The sequence below is a fragment of the Amia ocellicauda genome, chromosome 6 (assembly GCF_036373705.1).
Source record: "Amia ocellicauda isolate fAmiCal2 chromosome 6, fAmiCal2.hap1, whole genome shotgun sequence".
In the NCBI taxonomy this organism is placed as follows: Eukaryota; Metazoa; Chordata; class Actinopteri; order Amiiformes; family Amiidae; genus Amia; species Amia ocellicauda.
This window is the reverse complement of record NC_089855.1, coordinates 46,304,567-46,330,492: the sequence shown is the minus strand read 5'-3', so window position 1 is coordinate 46,330,492 and position 25,926 is coordinate 46,304,567. Positions and strand designations below refer to the sequence as shown.

Genomic DNA, 25,926 nt, shown 5'->3' with positions numbered 1-25,926 from the left:
TAAAACTAGAATGTTTTTATTGCTTTCTTCAAGGATGGCACACATAGTTTAAGACAACAGAGTGGTTTATTTATGAAGAGCAAATAACTTAATTTTCTTCAGTTAGTTAATCCATTGCACACAGGTGTTCCACAGCATGTAGGAATCAAGAGAAACAAAATCAAAAACTAGCTGCTTCTCACTCTCTCCACACAGACTTCCATTTTGTTCAAATGTTATCAAGACTTTACTACAGCCAGGCTTTATAACTTGCTCAACCCATGTACTGCATGGTCTCAGTCTCTCTTCATTGTGTTTTTCCCTTTTACCAAATCAAAGATGCATGATCTTCATCTGCTTAAAAAAACTTGTAACTATACCCTTTTAAAGGGGAAATCCACTGAAATTCCATAGTTTCTCAGGTTATTGTATACGTTGAAACATATTCTGTGGAGTGTGCCTTTCATGTCCAGCTCATTCAAGGTACCAGAATTCAGAGATTCAGAAATAGGCCATAATGTCATGTGGGTGCAGGGCCGGTTCTAGACATTTGCAGGCCCTAGGCAAAATTTATGTTGGAGGCCCCCCACCTTGATTGGTGGACTAGTGTAGACCAGGGCTTCCCAACCTTTTCCATTCCAAGGCCCACTTGATCAACATCATAAATCTTTGAGGCCCACTACCCACAAAATCCATTCAAAAACTATTTTTTAAATACATTTAAATACATTAAATACATTTGCATAATTTCACAATGACGTCACATTAGCTAGTAAGTGTATAGAATTGAATGAAATCCTTTTTTTTTTTACAATTAATCTATATAAACAAAATAAAATATCCCCTTGTAGTTAAAAATGTGTTATGTCGAAAAGTAATCGTGTTTTAATTTATTTTTACAAGCACACGGTTTATATATAGGTAGGCTATTGATTTAACTTGCATGAAACATGTTAACCTTCCAGTAAAAGCACTTTATTTTTAATAAACTGTATGTGTGGTGACGGTGAGAGGACGGGCAAGCAGAAGCAGTGAGGAGCGAGAGCGGACACTGGAAGAAAAGCTTTGGTTTTATAATCCCCACTGCTGATCCTCTCACCTGCACTACTCGCTGGTTGTTTGTTTTTGTGTTTTGTGTATTTTTATCTATTTTAAACTTTGTATTTTAATTGATTTGAATCAAACAAAAACATGTACATTTTAATTTTAAATAAACAACGTATATTGAAATGGATTGTCTGGCTGCTCTCTCTGTAACGTCCTCAAGGACCAAAGGAAAGGATCCAAGTGCAGACTTAGAGTTGACGCAGATAATCCGATAAGGGCAAACGAGAGAGAGTAAACAGGGACAGTCCAAGGTCAATCGATCAAGCGAACAGGCTAGTGGGGAGATCCAAAAAGGGTAAACAAGAGAGAGGGTAGCAAGAGGTCAAAAATACATGGTAAGGCAATAAAGAAACAAGGCTCAGAATTGATCCAGGAGAGAATGCAAGACTTCGCAATGAAGCTAGGAAACAGAGGGGTTTAAATACTGTGTAGCAAAGAAGGTTTGAACTAGGTGAATGAATGACTAACCAATGACAGGAGAGGAGGACAGAACAGGTGCACCTGGAAGGAAAGAATGTGGAAAAACTGGTTGGACTGGACAAAAGAAAGGAGAAGCACTAGATTTAGTATTCGGGAGAGGGAGACCTCTGGTGGTGAACTAAGGTAGAAGCAGGGGAGACCATGACACTCTCCCACAATGTCGCTCCCCTCATTTGCACCCGTAGCCACCCCGCTGAGGTCCCGGGCGCGCTACATATGCATGTTATCTTTAATTTGTATTTTATTCAATAGAGAAAATAGTGTCGAAAATAACGAATCGGTATTAAAACCGACTTGATGAATAAACCACGTTGTTCAGTAACATTAAAAAGAGACAACTGTACTGAAAGTAGTAAATACGAAAGTGGAACACAGTAACCTTAATAGTTGGGTTAACTAAAGAAAAAGACTCCCTTCTACAGTTTGTGTCAACATTATATATTTTCAGTATATAATAATAATAATGGGTAAATTGTAATGAACTTAGTACGGAGCTGCTTACTAACCACGGGATCATCTCCAGTTAGTGTGCTGCTTTCAATTCAATGCAATTGACCCATTAATCCTAATAAATTATGCATATTAATTTAAATTTACATTGATTAAATGATCCCGGAGATTGGTAGTTCCTCCGTGATATACCACTTTTCAGTTGTACAGCTTACATTCAACTTTTTGGGTGTCTTCTGTGCATTTAGCAAAAATCCCAAACAGCAGATGTTTTTCGAGACATTTGTTTAGTTTTTTTACATTTGCATTATATTGCACAACACTTTGCACGATGGCAGATAAAGAAAAAATAAAGCAGAATAACACAGAGTGGTCCACATACATGCTGATAGATTTGGGATAGTACTCTTTCAGAAGAAAAAAATAGTTAAATTATCAGTGTAATCGTACATTTTCAAAATACATTGTTTAAATTTAATCTGGTCCAATCAATACCTGCTGATACAACGGTTTTTAACTTTGTTATATTCCTCAACTTTCATTTAAGTAATGGGCATTATACAAATCAAATGTTTTAATGTAGATAGACTACGAGTGACATCTGAAGTCAATGGCTGTATTTGAAACCGCATACTACCCGTACTATATGTACTACATACCAACATTTCAGTAATGTTGAAATGTTGGTATGTAGTACGTGTAGTATGGGTAGTATGCGGTTTCGATTACAGCCAATTTCTATCAACAAGAGAAAAAAAATGATGTGATTGTCACGTGACAAACCTTCAAAACCTCCGAAGGTCTGGAGACCGAACGCACCTCCGAACCTTCCAAGACAGGCCTAATTATTATTAAAAAAAAAAAAAAAAAATGTATTCCTATTTTAAAAGCATTTACAAATATGCTTTGGGGCTCACCTGCAGTACCTCTACGGTGTGGCCCACAGGTTGGGAATCATTGGTGTAGAAGATGCGGGTTGAGGCTCCTGGTCTGGGATTCGAGCCGCGCACCTCCGCCACTCCGGGCTGGGCCTCCTCCACAGGAGGATTAACACTACTACTTTTAACGAGGGGTTACATCACTTTGTAACGATCTCATTATGACACGAATGAGCCCCGTTACACTTGCGTATAGGGATGTTACAGTTAAGCCCTAGGCCCTAGGCATTGCCTACTCTGCCTATAGGTAGCGCCAGCCCTGTGTGGGTGCCAGCTCTGGAGCTGCTTTGCTGGAAGTCAAAAATCAGAAAATCAGAAAAGTCACGAAATAATTTAAAACAATCATCTTATGCACATTACCCTATTGTTCTGAAAGAACCATTAATTTGTAGTCATAAAAAGTTTACTTGTCACTATTATTTTACATGATTATTTTATTCCAGGGACTGCCGTGTGGGCTACACCGGAGTGCGAACTGAGCATGTGTGTTATCCAAAGGGGAAACCCGGCCCTTAGTTTTGATCTGGCTGCTGGCAGAAGTGAGAAAACTGAAGAAGAGTAACTATATTTTTTGACTGAACAATGTGTAGGCAGAATTTTGCAATTTAGGGTGGTTTGTGAATCTCCAGGACCAGGGGGCCATATGGCATGCTTGCCAGTCATAAAATGGTCATGGCCATGGTCACCCAGTTGTTTTCAATTGTTGATGACAGATACACAACAAACTTAATCCAACAATGGATTGACAAAGGCTTTATTGTGTTTCTACTTTCAGAAAGTCTTAGCATTCCTAATCTTGTTTTTATTTTTGCCTTAATTTAAGTTAATCTTGTTCCTAGTTTGCCTTAATTGTAGTTCATTCAGTCCAACTGCTGTGTTGGTTAGAGTAACTAGATTGAAGGACAGGTGACCTACTTTAGGAAAATAGAGGTGGAGTCAGGAAGTCAGAGAGGTGGCAATTGGTGGCAAGAAGGTACTTAAGATGCTGCTGAGAAAGAGTTGTGCTGATTCTCTGTGACAAAAAAGAAGTGAAACAGTTAAACTAGGGGACCATCAACTTACTAAATTTAGAAACATGTGGCCACTACAGTGTCAGGTTTGCAGAATGATTGCCTTCCTGGATGAACTCATCCAAGAAGATTTAATTTGTGAACGTTGTCAGCATGTTGAGGTCTTGGAGATCAAAGTCCATGATCTTGAGGCTCAACTTAACTGCACTGTATTAGTGATATGGAAGAATTGGTCAATCAGCCCATTAGAGAGATGGTGTGCATGCCAAAACCTAGGAGAGTTGAGACCATAGAGCAGGAAAGTGAACAGAACTGCTGGGTTACAGTAGGTCGTAACCACAGACAAGGGCATGCACACACCTTAGAGACATCCCAAGAGCTAGAAATGCCAACAGGTTGCTAGACACTGAGTTGGACAGTGACGGCTCAGAGGGTGAAGGGAGGGCAGTTGAGTACCAGAGCACCAAGGTGCCCATTCCCCCCCAGAACAGGGAGGTAGTTATAGTAGGAGATTCAATTCTTAGAGGTGTAGATCACACAGTGTGTTCTAGTAACAAGGAGACCCGCATGGTATCTTGCCTGCCTGGTGCTCAGGTTGCAGATCTCCCTAAACTAGTAGACGGGCTACTGGCCAAAGCAGGGGGGGAATCCACTGGTCATGGTCCCTGCCCTGGAACCAATGACATAGGAAAAGGTAGGGCAGAGGTTCTGCAAGACAAATTTAAAGAATGAGGAAATAAACTTAAGAGCAGAACCTCCATGGTAGTTTTCTCAGAAATACTTCCGTTATCACGTGCCAGGCCAGGGAGACAGGCAGAGATTAGAAAGTTTAACACATGGTTGAAATCCTGGTGTAGGGAAGAGAGCTTTAGATGTATTGGTCATTGGTCTATCTTCTGGGATAGATGGGACCTGTACAAACCGGACGGTCTACATGTAAACATTAGGGGGGCTAATGCATTGGGAGAGCATATGTGCAGAGAAATTGAGAATCTTTTAAACTACAGACCAGGGGGGCTGGGAGCTCTGACAATAGGACATGTACCACTGAGGAAAGAAAACATAGTGAAACTGCTAGTAGGAAAGTCCTGAAATGTTTGTAACTCAATTCCAGGAGTATAAGGAACAAGATTTTAGACCTAGAAGCCACAGTGCTGGCGTGTGACTATGACATTGTAGGAGTGACAGAGTGACAGAGTGACAGAAACATGGCTTACAGAAAATGATGGGGATGAATACAAGTTGAAAGGATTCACACAGTTTATACATTATATACATTAACAGAATCAGGATCGGCTATGGAAGTCATCTGGAAGAAGGTCGAGTGAGGGTCAGCGGGTGGAAGGAATCACCGTGGATCCCCAGCGTACTGCTCCGGGTGACTGTTTGTCTCCTGTCACACTCCTGGCTTCTCAAATCAGTAAGAAAAAGGCACGGGAGGAAAGATTCCAGGGTAGATCTCTGTGGAGGGGTTGAAACCAGCTCCCAGCAAGACCCCCATTCCAGACTTACCTCTGTGGCAATCAAGTGTAACGGGGCTCATTGGTGCCATTCTCACTGCTCTCACCTTTTCTTATTTTCTGATGCTGCCCAAAAACTGACGAATGCACTGCCACCCTTCCTCTTGCGCATGATGACACTCACTGTCAATGAAAGCTGACTGTAATAAAACTGCTTGCATTTTAATCAAACAAACACTAATAATGCTATCTATCATAAGTAAGCACAGCTATACAGTATACTATACGAATATGCAATAAATGAAAGCTACTGCTGTCTACATCAAATACACACGCAGCGCAACATAAATGATTGACACTTTACTCCTTTACTTTACACTTTGTCTTTCTGACAAATATAAGTAATAAAGACATTGACCTTTGAGCACCATTGTGGGTCGCTGGTGAATGTGTGGCTAATTAACTTTCCAGGTAACTTACACCCCGTTTCCACTGGCTGAGCGTCCGGACGCGCCGTGTCTAGAGCCGGTTAACTGGCTGCTGCTGGACGCGCCGTGACGTCCGTCCACTGAGGACACGAGTCCCTATCAGAGCGGAGTGTGTTTGACTGGAGACACAGGAGGACATCATTGTGTCGGAGATATAATCTCAAGTGCCGGTGCCATCACGAAGAAATTACAGTTTTATTAGCAGCATGGAGTGAAATCCACGTACAGAAACAATGAAATGTTTTACTGCTTACAGTTACTATCAGTGCATTAAACACTGTGATTTTACAGGACCGGTGCAGCGCTGACTAGTTAAAATAAACTGAAGGATAATAATGTATTAATTTTGTATGACAGCTGGCCGGGGTTCAGGCTGTGTGTCAATGTGTGCAGGACAATCCAGACAGTCAGTGTGAAGGGACACGATTCAGTCAACGTGTCCATTTACAATTAAATGAATGAATAAATTAATACAGCAGATCTGGGTTTCCTCTAAAACATTAAGGACTGGTTTAATAAATGCGTCCATAAAGGCCATGACTGAGACGCGCACTTTAGTTCAATTATATCCGTCTATATTGTATCTGGATGATTAATCGTGAAACGTGTGTATTGTGTTTCAGCTGTAACTTGCCTGGTTAAGGATCTGATAAGTACATTATAAATAATACGTAAAAAGTGTTGTTTGCAGTTACAAATCTGCAGAAAGAGGAATAAATTAAGGGAGTCACTGTGCGTTTAAAATGCATATATACTGGCACCAATGATGACGATAATAATATCAATACATATTCGCTATTTAGTATTATTGTGGCTCATGGAAACTTATTCTTATGGGGACATGCTTGTGTGAATATAATGTTGTCTCTACACGTTCAGCTCTTCCTAATATCTCTAACAGAAACGTGCATTTATTACGCTGTTATAACGATGTAAAGCACAAATAATAAAACAGACACAAGTCCTCTCTCGTCAGGCTGTGTGGCTCTAGTGTTGATCTCTGTCTCCAAAGCCACAGTCGCTGCTGCTCATCAGGACGGATCACAGGTTTACAGACGGCACGGCAGACACGGCGCTTAAGACACTGGAACCGAGCCATTAGAGAGAGACATGAAGCCGGGACTCCCACTGGACCTGTGGTTATGGGATTAAGTGTTAGATGTTGCGGGATGGGCCGGTGCAGGAGTGAAGCTCACAGGCCCAGCTGGTACTGGTAAATCATTTTTTAAAAGTTTGTCGGGACGGGTAAGAACAGAATTTAAGCTACTGGTAATGGACAGGAAAAAAAAGAGTGATTTAGTTTTTGCTCTTTTATCTTAAAACTAATTAAACACCCCATACTGCACACTGATACTGTGCTGTATATCAGCTGTCGTAATTTCACCTAATCAATGAAATACAGTCTTGGATTTTCCGCCACATTATTTCAAACGGACAGTGACACTGAGTGGTGTAGACATGAAAATATGTTTCAGAACTTTGTGTTTCTGAAAAGTGACAGGGTCTCATATAAAGCAATACAGGGAAAATGTGTGTTTTAGACATTAAATGATAAAAACAAATGTATATATAGGGGAAGGGATATGTTTTGATGGGACAGGACTCAAGATTCAGTCCCATGTCACTCTCTTGAGATCACTCAGATGTCCTAGTTGAGGTGAGGCCCAATTCACTGACTTAATTTCCTGTTTGGCAGCATAACAACGAACTTAATCCTTAATATCGGACTAAAGCTGCTAGAGGGGGTGTTTTGTCTGAGTGGTAAAGTTCCTGGAAAAGTTGGAAAGTCTTTAGGCATTGAGTTTGTGCTGATTCTCCCTTTGGGGGAGGGGCTGGGTCTGTTCATTTTAAATAATACACAGACATGTATTGTGTGGGTGAGGTATGAATGATTCATTGGGAAATGAAAGGAAGGGGGGGGGGGGTAGGAAATTAGGTGTATTGAATTGGGAGGAGTGTCCAGCTACGACAGCAAGCTGGTTAAGGTTTTTATTTGTATTGTTTTTTTTATTTTTTAAGTTATTTATACCTATTTTTCTAGATGTGAGTAGTGATATGGATTATGAATTTGTATTGATATAGAATAGGGTGCCTACTTCTGTGGTTGTGGTGGAATGACTGGTGACTGCAGGGTGTGCTGGTCAGCCTCCTGTTGGATACAACTGTGTGTGTAGCTGACTGTTTCATTTGTTTCATGTCTTTGTAATAAAGATTTTAATTCTTCTCTACACTGCTCTCTGTAGTTTGTTTATACCAGACCGTACTGGGTTACCAACTCAATCCTGTATATTGGTGACACCGGGGGCAGTTGTGGTCGTAAGTCCCGAGTCACTCCATGTGTAACAAATGCACAGGTGGAGGTTTGGACCTGGCACCTCCAACAGCTCAGCCCAACACCGGTCCTCTGTACAAGAACTGTGGTCTCTAGTTTGGCTATCAACGATGAATCACAACCCTACCCCAGGCATGTTATACTAATATACTATTTTGGCACAAGTCAGCAATAGGCTGCATACATTATATATAACTTAATATATATTATTCATAAAATATTGCAGCTGGGTAATAACTTCTTTACAGCTTTCAATGTATTCTTAGTTATTTCATGGTATTTAATAAAACATTTCCACCAAGAGTTTTTACACTGGTTATTATGTTTTTTGTTAGCTGTGGTGTTAATTTGATCCAGAGCTTTGGCCTCTGTTCCAGCTTGGTGCCGGAGCTCTTGTACAGCGGAGCGGCGTTGGGCTGCAGTGTTGGAGGTGCCAGGTCTGAACCTCTGTGTCTGCATTGTGGGGGGTGGGGGCAGTACCTCTCTTTCATTCCTCCTCCACAAAACTAATTTTTCAAAGCATTTAAACATCTCAGTTGCTTCAAGCATGTTTGCATAAACCTGTCTAACAACAGTGATGGCAGAACAAAAAAACGTACAGAAGGAGCTAGAGGAGCCATTTTCACACTGAGAAGGGGAAGAATCCAAAAAACTGAGAAAATGTAATGAGGCATTAACTTATGAAAGGCAGAGCAGGCCCAACCCGACCCAGTCCGACACCATGTACTGGACACAGAATATAGACACAACCCGACCCTGACACCTGCAGTCAGGTCCTGTTGGGTCTGGGTCATGTGGCAGCTCATTATCGCACACGTCACAGACTGATTAAACAAGAATGTTTTCAAATGTTATGGTTTAAATTACCCTACCTTTTTTCCATGGGCTGGGCGGTGCTCTGTGTTTAAGCGCTCTGATACAAGAGGCTTTGACTCATACATAGAGAGGAGTCTATTTATGACACACGCACACACACAGTGTATGTGGTGCAGCACGCTGCTCAGAGATACGCACAGGCAATAGCTCAGTGAAGGCCAGGAGCTAATGGCGAAGAGCCAGAGAGCAGCTGGAGATAGAAACATCTGCTCAATGTGGGGTAAGAAAATATCTCAAGCTTTAAACTTTATTGAAAAAGCAAAAACAGAGAGAGAGAATCTTTACTTTGGGCGAAATAGGAAAGTGTGACTGAGAGATATGGGGAGTGTATTAGAGGGTGATTGTAAACAATGTAATTTTTAAATTATTCAGTATACACACTCACACACACACAGAGTATAATAGTGTGTCTACATTCTCTGGGAGCTCATTCTACAAAACTCTCCACTCCCACTTTTGAGAAAGCAAACACAAGTGGGATTGAGTGTCTCGACCGAGCAGAATGCAGACAATTGAAACAGGTCAGTTTGCACTGAAATTATTTAGCAATACATTTAGGGGAAAATAACTGAGGGATTTAGTGGGGGAGAGAATGGCCCCTGTAATAGCATGTATCCCATTATAACTATTTAAAAATAGCAATGAGCAAACAGGTTCTGTGCCTGGTATGTGCCAAAGTGAGGGGGAGGAATATGAACAGGAAGAGGAGATACAGTGCTAAAAATACATCAGGAAGCAGAAGCATGAGGGAGCAGAGTTTAATAAGAAAGTGCATAAGAGCAAGAGTGCTGAGATGTTCAGGAGATCAGGCTGCGGTGTCACAGGTACAGTCTGAGCAGGTGTGTCCTGAGACGGCACCAGAAATTGGTCGGGGTCCTGACCTCAGCTCCTGCCCAAATTCTCTTTTAGGGAGTTTCTCAGGCAGGAGAGTTTCTTATTGCACAGGGAATCTGGTCAGGAATGAGCTCTGAGTATTATGTGAATGAGGAAGCCTCTCTCTCTGAAGTGTTTCCAGTAAGTCACATGGTGTTTCAGGCTGTGTTGATGATTGGTGACTTGGCTCATGTTTGTTATTGACTTGGTTACCCAGTGACAGCATACTGGACCAGCCCACACAAACACCTCTGTTACACCCTCCCTCTTATTGAAGCATTAATATCTTAGCTATTTTTTAATGTACTGGTAGACGCTCTTATCCAGGACAACTTACAGTTTATGCAAGCATGACAAGAGTGGAGTAATACAAATCAACAAAAAAATATATTTAAGCATTACAAGAGTGCAGTACAACAATTAACATAAAATACAAAGAATACATCCTAGTCCAAAGAGATTACAGGCACAGGTATGTGCTAAAAGGAGGGGGGACAGGATGAATCACAGTAAAACCACAGGAGATCCAACAATTTATCTATAAGAAAGCAGGAGCATAAGGAAGCATAAAGTGCAAAATTAGAAGAGTGCTGAACAATCCAGGAGATTAAACTGCTGTATTATTAGTTTGAACAAATGTGTCTTGAATGATCACCAGAAGGAGGTCAGGGACTCTGCTGTCCTGACTTCAGTGGGAAGGTTGTTCCACCACTTCGGGGCCAGGGATGAAAAGGAGCGGTTCAGGAGTAAGGGGAATGGAGAGGGTGTAGGTTAAGTCTGCTGGTGCAGGAGAACCGGAGAGGTCTGGAGTGAGTGTAAGGAGAGATGAGGGTCTGTCTGCCCCCCCTGTTTGTCACATTGACACAAAAGTCCAGACTAATCAAGAGAAAATGTAAAAACAACAACAGCATTTAATCTATTGGGGCATAACAGCAGCACACTGCAAGATACATTAAAATGGGGAGAAAGACATATTGACAGTGTGTGGGGCTGGACTCGGCATCTGGGCTCTATAGGTGGAGTCGGTGGAAGAAGTGACACAGGCAGGGGAGTAGGGTGCAAGGAGGCAATTTATTATTTACACAGTGTAGAGGTGCACAAAGTAAAGAGACATGCAGTGAAGTATAAACAAAGCCCTAGTTCCTTGTTTACCCTACCTAAACACATAGAACAAGCCCCTCTCAAACATAACTAATTAAACACAAAAACCAGACAAAACAGCAGCCACGCCAACGTCCATAATCCAGTCACAGTCTAAGTGCCAGAGTTCATAACCAGCATTCTGTTCTGCTTTTATGCAACTAGGAAATGTAGTCCCGGGCAGGGCAGCAGTCTCTTGCCCAGCACAATAAACTGATCACTGATATATCTTTGTAAAGGAAGTATAGGCTAATAAAACGGAATTAATGTATGTAATGGGTTGTGTGCGCCATGTATTTGTTCTTCCATTGAGAAATAGGTGGTATGTAGCATCGGCTACCAAGTATCCAACTATGCTATCCCCATTGATTTAATCATGGAAGGGGAACCACAGACAATACCAAAACTCTGCACCCAGCTCAGACAGATCCTGGGATGCCCAACTCAGACAGTGTCTTAAAAGGAAGATTTCATATTATTTTTTTCAATAGTGCATGATCTTCAGCACAATACACAAACCCATATCCACACAGGTATATTCTCAAAATATGCACAGTTAAACAACTGGCACTAGAAGTTTAATGCATTAAAAGCTCTCGACGCCTGGAGTACAGTAAACTACCCTACAATAAACTGGAGTACAGCAAACTACAGTACACTACAGTACACTACACTTTATTACACTACAATTTAATTCAGTTCAGTTCAGTTCAGTTGAACTCCATCCAGTCTGTCCCACTGTCCAGTTCACTCCTGCTGATTAATGCATCATCTTCTGATTGTTTCTCTCAGAGGCCGAGGGGTGGCGAGGCTGCGCTGAACTGAGGCTGGTGCTGCTGGGCCGGAAGGGGGTGGGGAAGAGCACTTCTGGAAACACACTCCTGGGGGCTGCCAACTTCCCAGTGGGGGGGTGTGGCACCCAGGCCTGCCTGCAAAGGCGGGGGCAGGCGGTGGGGGGGTGGAGTGTGACTGTCCTGGACACGCCAGGCTTCTACAGCGAGGCTCTGACAGAGGAGCAGCTGGACCACTGCCTGACGTTCTGCCAACAGGGGCCCCATGCCTTCCTCCTGGTGGTGCCGCTGGAGGGCTTCTCAGAGGAGGATGCGAGTGGGGCGGAGCTGGTACTGGGGCTTTTCGGGGAGGGGGCCCTGACCATCACTACGGTCTTGTTTGTGGGTGGCGACGACAGTGGCCATGGCGATGGGTCCGAGGCCGTGGAACAGCTCCTGCTGGAAAACAAGGGCGCACGGCAGCTGGTGCACAGCTGCGAGGGACGGTACCACCTTTTCCACAACCAGAGGCTGGACGTGGTGGCGCAGGTGAAGGGGCTGCTGGACAGGATCGAGAGGTCGGTGAGGGGGGATGGGAGTGAGAGTGGAAGGGAACAGATCAGACCCGTGGCGGCAAGAACTGAGGAGAGCACCCAGCCGCCAACCAGAGGGCAGGGGAAGTTGGGAGACACAGTAGGACTGAAGGCAACATGTAAGTGATTAACTGTGCGAGGTTGTGGTTTGGTTGCATTTAGATTATGACAATGTTTTTGGGAGAAATTTGCTGCACTGACGTTTGACCCTGACCAACACAGAGTCGTTAATGTTCTCTGCTTGTCACATAATAACATTGTCTGCACATGTCACGGGACCATCCAAATGTATAATTTTGTAGACAAACAGTAGATATATGGGATCCATGATAAATTGTCACAGACAAATTGACGGGTACGAATAGACGTGCATTGTTTTTTTGTTACATTATTTGTCTTTTTTCTGCTCATTGTGATTTTGCATTGTTTTCTCTTTAATGTGGTTTTAAAAATACATATATGTAACGCTTTCCACCCCTCTCCCCACAGACAGAGACAATGGTGACAGCGATGGTGACGACTGCCTCAGGCTGGTGCTGGTGGGCAAGACGGGCGTGGGGAAGAGCACCACGGGCAACACACTCCTGGGCCATCCGGAGTTCTATTCACGGGCCGGTTTTGAGTCAGAGACACGGGAGTGCCGGAAGGGGAGGGGGGAGGCCGCTGGGAGACGGGTGGCAGTGGTGGACACGCCGGGGCTGTTTGACACGCAGCTGTCCAATGAGGCCACCTTGCTGGAGATGGCCCGCTGCATCTCGCTGTCCTCCCCGGGGCCCCATGCCTTCCTGCTGGTGGTGAGTGTGGGCCGCTTCACTCCGGAGGAGAGGGCGGCGGTCGAGCTGATCCAGCAGGTGTTCGGGGAGAGGGCAGCGGCCTACATGCTGGTGGTGGTCACCCGTGCGGACGAGCTCAAGGGACAGGAGGAGCATCTGTCCCAGGGAGCCGGTTATCTGCAGGAGCTGCTGTGCAAGTGTGGGGGCCGGTACCAGCTTTTTGACAATGGGAGAGCAAGGGAGGAGAGCACCCAGGTGGAGGAGTTGATGGAGAAGATAGAAAAGATGGTGGCAGAGAATGGAGGAAGCTGCTACACCAACAAGATGTACCAGGAGGCAGAAATGATCCTCAGAGAGAAGCAGAGGAGGAGGCTGGAGGAGACAGAGGGTGAGAGGCGGGAGGAGGAAGGGAGAGTGAGAGACAGGTATGCGGTGGAAGAGGAGGGGATGAGGAGGAGGCTGGGTGAAGAGAGGGTGAGGGTGGAGCAGGAGAGGGGTGAGAGGGAGGAGATGCTGAGGGAGGTGGAGGAGAGGTTGAGGAAGGAGAGGGAGGCCGAGACACCTCAGCAGAGGCAACAGAAAGAGGAGCGCCGGAGCAAGAGAGAGGAGGAGAGGAGGATGAAGGAGGAGGAGAGGAGGGAGGAGGAGGAGAGGGAGCTTAGGGAGCTAAAACTGGAATTGAGCCAGCTGATCGATCAGTGTAAACAGGAGCTTCACACAATCAGGGCTTGGCATATAGAGCAGGCTAGGGGACACTCAGAAAAGTCAACCGATGTTAGCAAGAACATAATGCCTCTCATTACCAGTGTTATATGCATGGCGTTAGGGAGCAATGGGATAGTTCCAGAAGTGAGTCACTTAGTATCAATGGTAGTGAATATTGCAATACCCATAGTAGCTGAAAAAGGTCAACAATATGGCTGCATCATACAATAAAGTCTAAAAGAGAAATACCCTTTAGGCAGTGGTTCGTAGCCTTGGTCCTGGGGACACACTGTCCTGTGTACAATTGTTCCAACTGAGCTCTCAATGACAGAACTGCAGCCTTCATTGAATTACGAACCTGCTTATTTTTTAATACATGTTTAAGTCTTTCAGAGCTCAGTAGGAATATCTTTTTGGTATTTCACTCTAATTCTTTACTACAAAAATCACAAAATGCATATGTTTAGTATTTAACCTTGCAATTATATTTTATAATGGAAAGATCTTGGTTTCATTTTGTCCTACCAACAGAAATAAAATACAAATTCGGTTTTCAATAATCAAGATTCAAGCTATTATTTTACCATAATTTTAAAAACATACCACATATATTTAAAAAATATACATTTCTTTAAAACTGTTCATTTGCAGGCTTTACACACAACATGGGTGTGTCATACATATAACACACATCCTCACACTACTAAAGTAAATACAAGAGCAATATAAATATATTACCCTAATAACAGTAATAACAGGACATACAAGGGGCAAGGGGGCTATGACCAGGGGTTGAAACCACTGCTTTAGAAAGTGACTTGGGGAGGGGGGAAGGGGGGGCAATGGCTCAATTAATCAGCTAACAAAGTGGATACAACATGACCCGGGAGGCAATGTACTTTACCTGGACATGGGCTGGCCCACACCAGCACTAAATGATGCAAACAACATGTTTCAACATCCTGACAACATCTTCCAATATTGTACTGTTTTATGTAGAGGTTCTTTTATTTAATAACTATTCTATATACATATACACAGATCAGCCATAACATTATGACCACTGACAGGTGAAGTGAATAACACTGATAATCTCGTTATCATGGCACCTGTCAGTGGGTGGGATATATTAGGCAGCAAGTGAACATTTTGTCCTCAAAGCTGATGTGTTAGAAGCAGGAAAAATGGGCAAGCGTAAGGATCTGAGCGACTTTGACAAGAGCCAAATTGTGATGGCTAGATGACTGGGTCAGAGCATCTCCAAAACTGCAGCTCTTGTGGGGTGTTCCCAGTCTGCTGTGGTCAGTACCTATCAAAAGTGGTCCAAGGAAGGAAAAGTGGTGAACCGGCGACAGAGTCATGGGCGGCCAAGGCTCATTGATGCACGTGGGGAGCGAAGGCTTTCCCGTTGAGTCTGATCCAACAGACAAGCTACTGTAGCTCAAATTGCTGAAAAAGTGAATGCTGGTTCTGATAGAAAGGTGTCAGAACACACAGTGCATGGCAGTTTGTTGCGTATGGGGCTGCATAGCAACAGACCAGTCAGGGTGCCCATGCTGACCCCTGTCCACTGCCGAAAACGCCTACAATGGGCACGTGAGCATCAGAACTGGACCACGGAGCACTGGAAGAAGGTGGCCTGGTCTGATGAATCATGTTTTCTTTTACATCACGTGGATGGCCGGGTACATGTGCGTCTCTTACCTGGAGAACACATGGCACCAGGATGCACTGTGGAAAGAAGGCAAGCTGGCGGAGGCAGTGTGATGCATTGGGCAATGTTCTGCTGGGAAACCTTGGGTCCTGCCATTCATGTGGATGTTACTTTGACACGTACCACCTACCATTGTTGCAGACCATGTACACCCTTTCATGGACATGGTATTCCCTGATGGCTTTGGCCTCTTTCAGCAGGATAATGCGCCCTGCCACAAAGCAAAAATGGTCCAGGAATGGTTTGAGGAACACAAAAACAAGTTCAAGGTGTTGACTTGGCCTCCAAATTCCCCAGATCTCAATCCAATTGAGCATCTGTGGGATGTGCTGGACAAACTAGTAAAATCCATGGAGGCCCCACTTCGCAACTTACAGGACTTAATGGATATGCTGCTAACGTCTTGGTGCCAGATACCACAGCACACCTTCAGAGGTCTAGTGGAGTCCATGCCTCGACGGGTCAGGGCAGTTGTGGCGGCAAAAGGGGGACCTACACAATATTAGGTAGGTGGTCATAATGTAATGGCTGGTTGGTGTGTATATATATATATATATATATATATATACTATATTTGTATTCTATATACTGTATTTTTGTTTAATTTTCTTATGGTTTCTTCTCTATTGCAAATTAGTAACATGATAGCAAAAACAGGATTTTGCATGTTTGCATAATTGTATATTAGGACTGTTTGTTTTCATTTAAATATGGTTTTAATCAGGGAAGGAGAAGATAGTTATCGATGTATGCATGCTAAATTGGGTCCACTTTGATAAATATACTATAAATATATATAAATAAGAATGTAAATTCCATACTAAAAATCCATACTAAAATGGCAAATATTTGTATATTCTGGCCTCGTTTAAATAAGACATTGGGAAGCAGAGAAACAGAAATGCATGCTGGGTGAAGTGTATTTTACAAGCCATCAAAAATTAAATGTATTTTTAATATGTATCAGTGGGTCAGCTATTATATTCAAATTAACAATTAAAAGGTACAACATTTAAGGAATAGAAAGAGACTTGGTATTTTGGAATTATGATTAATAATTAAAAAAAAGAAAATATGACACAATCTGACAGCTTTTCATGTGCGTTTCAGTCGGGCATAGTGCTGTTCTTTAAGTGAAAATGCTTAAATGAACTGAGGCTGAATTACATCAGGCAGTACAGTGCAGACTCTTTTTGGTAAGATGGGCTTGCCGTATTGCCACAGCCCAGGGTCCCACAAGATCTACATAGGAAAACAGGGAATTAAAACAAATCGATATGAAACATACAACCAGTATATTTCTCTTATATTTCTTCTGTGTCTGTGTGCTGGTGTTTTTGGCTTCACCTGTTTTTTCTTCTGCACGATCTGAGAGCAACCCATGCATGGCAACAGCAGAGCTTGGCCCTACACAGGCAATAATTTCTATTCTTATATAAATAACACGGCAAGCCCAACTGGACAAAAAGGGTAAGAGTTTGTCTGTGTCTACTTTTTAAACAGCTAAGATATATCTTTAATATATATATACTACGAGTACAACAACGTGCTTTCCTTTGTGGCAGGATGTGGAAGGAATTCCGACCACAGCCCTTCTGAGAAATGGAAGGGGGAATCTTTACCCTCCATCCTGAGTGTTAAAGAACAGATGGAAGAGGAGTGGGAAGAGGAGAGAGAGGTGAGGAAAAAGCAGGAGGATCAGCAGAAAGGAAAAGAGGAAGAAGAGAAGAGAGAAGGAGAGTGGAGAATGTCAATGGCACATTTACCAGGTAAATTCATCATGCAGATCTCACACAGGAGACAGATTTTTTAGAAGCTGATTGATTGAAAAATATCTGTCTTTGCTTTTCTTAGCCTTGATCAGCAACTTCTCTCACAGAAATGAAACCCTGATCCCCAAAGTTTCAATGTAGGTTTTCCCTTTACATGTCATACTTTATCACAGAACTCTATTGCAGAGCTCTATCACAATAAGGTCTTTGTTGAAAAACCTTATCACACAACACTCAGTGACAGTGGCTACATCTAAACACTGGTAAAGTATCATGCAGTAGAGATCCCAACTGTTCCTTGAGGTGGAAACAGGAAACATCAAAATAACTGTAAAGAGGCCCTTAGCTATCTTAAATAAGTCATAGTCAGGCCCCACTCTTGGTAGGCATGGAAACACAGCTCTTGTCTTGTGGGTGGGCAGCCCCGTGCTGAATTTAATTTTCTCCCAGTGATTTTCCAGGTCATTAAGATTGGGACCCAATCAGCACATACCAGAGAGAGAGCTCTGGGGCTCTGTGAATCTCTCCCAGTCTTCACAATTAATCAATCTGCCCTCTAGCGTTTCACTCCGTATTTATTTTAGGCATTTTAGATGTTCCCATGGACAGAATGCAGGATCTAACAAGGTGCTGTTGTTGCTTATATAGTGTAACTTATCTCACACAGGCAACCAAGTAGGGTTAAGTAAAACACTTTTAATTACATGTTAGGCAGTGGTACACACTTTTCCTGCTGGCTTACAACTGCAACCATATTAACCATATATGTTATCCACCTGTAGAGGTCACTACACTACATGTAGTTGAGTCTCACAATTAGTCAGTAAACCAATATGTATTTTCTCCAGTTCACGAAGCACAACTTGTTTCTCATTACCATCCTTATTCTGAACCATCTGTAATCTGCATATCACACCAGTCCCAGGCGTAGGAAGGTAGAGTATGATACACCTCAGAGGAGGGTTCCTTTATCTCTGAATGGAAGTCACAACCTCTCCATAACATCCCACTCTTCCACAGTCTGCTGAGAGAACACAACATCTTCAAGACCGAATGCCATGACACACGTAAAAGTAAATAGATTTGTGTTGGAGTGCGTTAGTGATCACTTGCACCACTTTGGCACAGTGCTGTTAGCATGAGCCAAGATTGGGTATTTCAGTGAAATTTGCAGAATTGATCAAGGCACAAAAGCAGCTTTTTCCCTTTATTAACACAACCCCTGCTTTGACTTTCACTCGCTCAGTGAACAGGAACCTTGTGAAGATCAGGGTTGTGCTGCTGGGGAGGACGGGAGTGGGGAAGAGCGCCTCAGGCAACACCATACTGGGGAGAGAGGCATTTAAGGCAGCCAAGTCTTGGACGTCAGTAACCAGGAGCTGCCAGAGGGGGAGAGGAGAGGTGGCAGGGCGGTGGGTGACTGTGATTGACACCCCAGGGTGGAACAACATTTCCCTGCTTCCCAAGGCACGGCAGCTGGAGGTATTGAGGTGTCTGTCCTTGTCCTCCCCAGGGCCCCACGTGCTGGTGGTGGTCCTGAGACTGGGGACCTTCACCCAGGAGGACAGGGCTACAGTGGAGGTGATGCGCAAGGTTTTAGGCCATAGAGCCACACGATACATTTTGGTCTTGTTCACCCACGGTGACAAGCTGCAAAAGGGGGAGGCGGTGGAGGAGGTGATGGCAAGAGGAGACAGCAAAGACCAGGGGGTGGGGAGTTTTGTCCAGCAATGCGGTGGGCAGTACCACATCTTCAACAATAAGGAGATGGGAGGGGACAACTCTGGGCAGGTCTGGGAGCTGCTGGAGAAGATTGAGGAGATGATGGTGGAAGGTGAGGTGGATGGAGGAGGGGGCTTCTACACAGGTGAGATGTGCCGGGAGCTGGAGTGGGAGATTGGGCGAGAGCAGCAGAGGATCCTGGGGGAGAGGGCGGGGGAGATCAGACAGCTGGAGGCGGAGAGGAAGAGGATTTTCTCAGGCAGAGTCCTGGAGATGATGATTAGTGACCTCTGGAGGAAGGAGAGGGAGGCGGCCAGGGAGCGGGCAGAGGAATGCAATGCTTTAATTGTGAAGGCAAAGAAGGAGGCGCAGGATGAGGAGAAGAAGGCGCTGCTGGGATTTGGAGGGGGGGCCATGGCGGCAGCGGTGGCAGCTGGGGGGGTGGCAGGGGCGGCTTTGGGTCCGGCCGGGGCTGTGGCGGGGGCCGTGGTAGGTGGGCTGTTGGGGGGAGGTGTGGGAGGGGCAGTGGCGATGGCAGAGAGCTGTCAGGTGCAGTGAGGAGAGCAAGAGAGGGCAGCGAAACGTTATAAAGGTCGCAATCCAGAGGGGGCCATAGTGCAAATGACAAAAGGTGACTTGTACAAGTATTAATTGTATGTCACACAAAATATATATAATTATTATTATATATATTATTATTATATAATTATTTTATATGTGCATCTCAAAGGAGTGAACAGATAAATAATATAATAGGCACAACCATCAATCAAGAAAGTAGAATCAAGTAGTATACTGCAGAATTAGAGTGTCAACAATTATTACATACACTCACCTAAAGGATTATTAGGAACACCATACTAATACTGTGTTTGACCCCCTTTCGCCTTCAGAACTGCCTTAATTCTACGTGGCATTGATTCAACAAGGTGCTGAAAGCATTCTTTAGAAATGTTGGCCCATATTGATAGGATAGCATCTTGCAGTTGATGGAGATTCGTGGGATGCACATCCAGGGCACGAAGCTCCCGTTCCACCACATCCCAAAGATGCTCTATTGGGTTGAGATCTGGTGACTGTGGGGGCCAGTTTAGTACAGTGAACTCATTGTCATGTTCAAGAAACCAATTTGAAATGATTCGACCTTTGTGGCATGGTGCATTATCCTGCTGGAAGTAGCCATCACAGGATGGGTACATGGTGGTCATAAAGGGATGGACATGGTCAGAAACAATGCTCAGGTAGGCCGTGGCATTTAAACGATGCCCAATTGGCACTAAGGGGCCTAAAGTGTGCCAAGAAAACATCCCCCACACCATTACACCACCACCACCAGCCTGCACAGTGGTAACAAGGCATGATGGATCCATGTTCTCATTCTGTTTACGCCAAATTCTGCCTCTACCATCTGAATGTCTCAACAGAAATCGAGACTCATCAGACCAGGCAACATTTTTCCAGTCTTCAACTGTCCAATTTTGGTGAGCTTGTGCAAATTGTAGCCTCTTTTTCCTAATTGTAGTGGAGATGAGTGGTACCCGGTGGGGTCTTCTGCTGTTGTAGCCCATCCGCCTCAAGGTTGTACGTGTTGTGGCTTCACAAATGCTTTGCTGCATACCTCGGTTGTAACGAGTGGTTATTTCAGTCAAAGTTGCTCTTCTATCAGCTTGAATCAGTCGGCCCATTCTCCTCTGACCTCTAGCATCAACAAGGCATTTTCGCCCACAGGACTGCCGCATACTGGATGTTTTTCCCTTTTCACACCATTCTTTGTAAACCCTAGAAATGGTTGTGCGTGAAAATCCCAGTAACTGAGCAGATTGTGAAATACTCAGACCGGCCCGTCTGGCACCAACAACCATGCCACGCTCAAAATTGCTTAAATCACCTTTCTTTCCCATTCAGACATTCAGTTTGGAGTTCAGGAGATTGTCTTGACCAGGACCACACCCCTAAATGCATTGAAGCAACTGCCATGTGATTGGTTGGTTAGATAATTGCATGAATGAGAAATTGAACAGGTGTTCCTAATAATCCTTTAGGTGAGTGTATGTGTATATATATATATATATACACACAACGTTTTGTATGTTGTAACAGTGAAGAGATGAATAAACAAAATGAATAAAATTTGTGTGTGTGTGGACAGGGAAGGGGAGTGAAAAAAAATAAAAATAAAAAACTATGGGAGTGTCTCTGTGTGTTGTGTATCAACTGCAGTCCTTTGCAATCCGTGTACTAAAGGTGGTGAAAAATCTTAGTGCAGGTAATAACACTTGGCTGTTACCATGGCAAAATACCATCTCAATAGGAATAGCAAACCTTTAATAAAATAAGGGAAAAAGATCCCTTATTTCATCTCTCTCTCTCTCACTGTGTGACGTTACAGTGTTACCGCCTCCTGATACGCACCTGTCACACGCTATGGCGCAGTACTGCACCGCTTTCATAGCAAACCAAACACCTAGAAGAATTGATGCTGTTTTGAAGGCAAGGGGTGGTCACACCAAATATGGATTTAATTTAGACTCACTTTGCATTTAGTTAATTGATCAATATAATCTATTAACATGTCTATTTTTGAAAGCATTCTTACTTTACAGCCTTTTTTCAAACCTGCCTAAAACATTTGCACAGTTCTGTATATATGTAATATGGCGAGGGCACTGTCCAACTATGCCACCCTGTTGATTATCTTAAGGGGTCAGGGTCCCCTAAATCCACTTCTGGATTTTCTTGCAAGTGGGCACAGAAATGTAAAATGTCAGTCTTTATTTTAACAAAACAATAGATTTAAAAGAGGCAGATGTTTCCAATGACAATCACATTCACATAGATACAATCAATAAAATACAAAGAAGAACCCAACAATTAAAAGTCCTACTCACATCACACGCAAGTGGAGAGCAGTAGAGAGCACGGAAAGTACTAGTACACTAAACTAAAAACCTGCTATTGGGTGCCCCATTTCTTCATAACACCACCAGTCAAATATATATTTTTCTATTAAAATATCTCCTTAGTTTTTTCATTTTAGTTTCTCTTAATTTCCCTCACTTCTGCACTGCACCTCACACACACAATCACTGGATGGCCATCCTACAACAAACAAAAAAACAGGAGTTTTACACTAAAGCAATAAGCTGTTCCCAATTATCCAATTAACAATCAATTAAAAGGTTTGATAGTTAAAACAGACTGGGGAGGGGAGATCACCTAGTGAAATAACATTAAGCACACAAAAAACATGGCATAAACTAAATAAATATAAAACTAAAAACTGAAACTATGCAAATTAATTATAACCCTGTTTTTATAACAAAAAAGAGAAAGGCAGAAGTGTGAAGGAAAGAAGAAAGAAATAGAAAAGAAAGTAAAAAAGGAAAAGAAAAATAGAAAATGGAGAAAAACCCACAGAAAGAAGAAGGAAGACAATGGTAATAAATATATGTATATAATCCACTAACCAGTTTAGTTCAGCCTACTTATAAAATAATAATATATAAATCAAGTAAATAATAAGAAACATCATACATTAAATCTGAAAGGGAAGTGGCAGTTGACTTTTAAAACTCCAGTGACCGTTGGAATCTGAGTTTCAAAAGTGAAACAATGTCTCAGAGGAGTGTGGTTGCCATGGAAATTGAGTACCCTGCCGAGTGCGGCAGTGCAGCGGACAGGAAGCAGCACAAGGTCAGCGCGCTGGAGACGAACCCGCTTCATACAGGACAAGAGGGTCCGGAGCAACCTGATCTTCCACACGCCACACAGGCACGCCTGGCACACGGCTCTCTGCAAGAGGTACTGCAACAAGAGAGGTATTGCCGGAGGCAGGCAGATCAGCGTCCTGGAGGACACGGACGCCGACAGCACAGTCCTCACTTTCAATGTGTACAACACCGGGACTGTGCTGGTCCAGGGGAGCGAGGCCGGCCTGGATGCCTTCGAAGCGGCGTTCCCCCAGCTGAAGGAAGAAGCGGAGAAAGAAAGAGAGCACCAGGCCAACACCAACACTGAGGACTTGGACCCCGAACACACCACCCCCAACGAAAAGGATGTCCCAGCACCAGAGAACAACCACGCGTGACAAGACCCCCCCCTGCCGACCTCTCATCCCCCGCTACATCCAGCCCATTCGGGAGAGCCAGGCCCTGCTGGAGCTGGAGTTTGCTGAGTTCCTGGAGCTCGTGCTGACCCGTCTCCACGAGGCTGGCCTTGCCCAGCAGCTGCGTGACGAAGTGGGCCAGCTGAAGAAGGAGAGCCAGGTGACCATCAACGAGCTGCTGTCCGAGGTTAGAGAGCTGCAGCAGGACAACCAGGCCCTGAGGACACAGCTGGCTGGACTGAAGGAGGAGGCCCAGCGCAGGGAGAAGAGCCTCATAAAGACCCCTGGGACAGGAGGTTACATTAGATAATAAGATATAATAATAATAACAAATCTACTATTGAACTCTATAATTCTGTTTGTAATCATTTAATAATTGTTACAAAGTTGTTAAAAATGCTAGTTTATTTAAATTTTTTCATATTTTTGTAATTTCACCAAGAATGACACACACATGTGATGTGTTTTGAAAATGGGTTCTATCAGCTGATGTAATGTACAGGGCCTGTTGTCCTCGACCTTCGGGCCCAAGAGCACAGCCCCAGATTTAATCAACAGCATTGAACGCTGTGACATTGTGATTCTGCTGGAGACATGGTTTCGGGGGGACGTGGCCACCCACTGCCCCTCAAGCTACAGGGAGCTCATAGTGCCCTCCCTGAAGCGCAGCTCCACACAGCGCGGCAGGGACTCCGGGGGGATCATAGTGTGGTACAGGGGGGGCCTTCGGCAGTCACATCAGCACAGCCACAGTAGGCCGGACACACATGTGGCTCAAACATAATAAAAATACAGGCCTGAGCGACAGTGATCTATACCTGTGTGCAACGTACACACCTCCCATATTATAATGAGGATTTCATCTACACCCTCCACAGAGAGATCAGCCATTTCCAGGCCCAGGGGAATGTGCTGCTCTGTGGGGATTTAAATGTTCAGACAGGCACCGAGCCCGACTGCATCGGCACACAGGGAAGCAGCCATCTGTTCGGCCAGGCCCCTCTGTACCTCACCCCCACCACAACCCTGAGGAACAACCCCGACTGTGGTGTCAACAAGAACGGCCGAGAGTGCATCTCTGCCAAGCCTTGGGCCTGTACATCCTTAATGGCAGAATCAGAGGGAACTCTTTAGGGAGGTTCACGTATTGCTCAGCTCTTGAGATAAGTGTAGTCGACTACGCCCTCACTGACATGGACCCCAGTCTTATAAACGCTTTCACTGTCAGGCCACAAACCCCCCTCTCTGATCATAATCAAATCACTGTGTTCCTGAAACGATCAGGCCACAGTCACCACACACTATCACAGCCCAGTAACTGTACAACCTCAAGCAATCATACAGATGGGCTCCAAACAGCACAGAGGAATTTAATAAAGCAAAAAATAAACCAAAATTACTAACTTAATTAACACCTTCCTAAACACACAGTACCAACCAAATGTGACGGGACTAAATCTGGCAGTTGCACACATCAACTCAATTTTTAATCAGGCTGCTATAATGGCAAAATTAAAACCAACCAAGAAAAAACAGAATAAACACAGACACACTGAGAAATGGTTTGATGAAGAATGCAAAAACATACGGACAGATTTAAGAAATGTATCCAACCAGAAACATCATCAACCACACAACCCAGATTTACGCTTAAGGTACTGTGAGACACTAAAGCACTACAAACACACTATCAGACAGAAAAAAAAACTACAACACACCAACAGAACCCTTTTAGACATAGAACATTATCAACTAGAACCAGTTCTGGGAAATGTGGAATAATCTAAGCACAGCAGAAAAACAAGAGCCACCAATTCAAAACGGAACAATTTGGAAAAACTATTTTGCAGATCTCTATACAGACATCCAAGAAAAAGATCTAACTCAAGATCAAATCCAAATTAATAGAAAACTTAAACTTTTAGAACAATCAACAATTAAAGACAACCAAACACAATTGACTTTCCAATTTCCCTGCAAGAGCTAATTGGCAAACTCCAGACACTCAAACCCAAGAAGGCTAGTGGACCTGACAGCATCAGCCTGGATTGCTATTGGACCCTAAACAGAGAATACACCCTGGCAGAGTATCTCTTCACTGTCAGAGATAAAAAGCAGAGACGGATCCTGACCCAGTACAGGCTCAGTGACCACAGCCTGGCCATAGAGACGGGCCGACACAGGCAGAGCTGGCTGCCCAGAGAGGAGCGGCGCTTTGGTCACTGCGAGACAGGAGAGGTCGAGACAGAGATGCACTTCCTCCTCCACTGCAATAAATATAGCCGAATTAGGGAAATATTCTTTAATAAATTCATAAATATTATAACATCTTTTTCCGAATTGATGAATGAAAACACAATAGCTATCCTCCTGGGGGAGGGACACACAGCCCCCCTGGCTGCCCAATATGTAGCCGCCTGCCTCAGCCTGAGGGGCACAACATGAAAACGTACACCAGCACCTGCTGTAAACTTGTTAACTATCAATAAAGTAAATGTGCATGTCTAAGATTTTATTTATAAATTATATTGTACTATTTCATTTTTTTTTTTCTTACCTTTTCTTATTTCTCAATGTATGTATGTAATATTAACTGCTTTGGCAACACAACAGAACTGTTTGTCATGCCAATAAAGAAC

The 25,926-nt window shown here is 43.8% G+C and overlaps 1 protein-coding gene across 1 annotated transcript; it reads left to right on the top strand.

Annotated features, from left to right (window-relative positions):
* Positions 1 to 9,199: 9,199 nt before the first annotated feature.
* LOC136751886 (GTPase IMAP family member 8) lies at positions 9,200 to 19,740 on the top strand. Its single transcript, XM_066707639.1, has 5 exons — positions 9,200 to 9,340; positions 11,926 to 12,615; positions 12,986 to 13,657; positions 17,254 to 17,457; positions 18,707 to 19,740. Exons 1-5 carry the CDS (start codon positions 9,289 to 9,291, stop codon positions 19,738 to 19,740), a joined length of 2,652 nt encoding a protein of 883 aa, XP_066563736.1. The 5' UTR covers positions 9,200 to 9,288.
* The last annotated feature ends 6,186 nt before the right edge of the window (positions 19,741 to 25,926 follow it).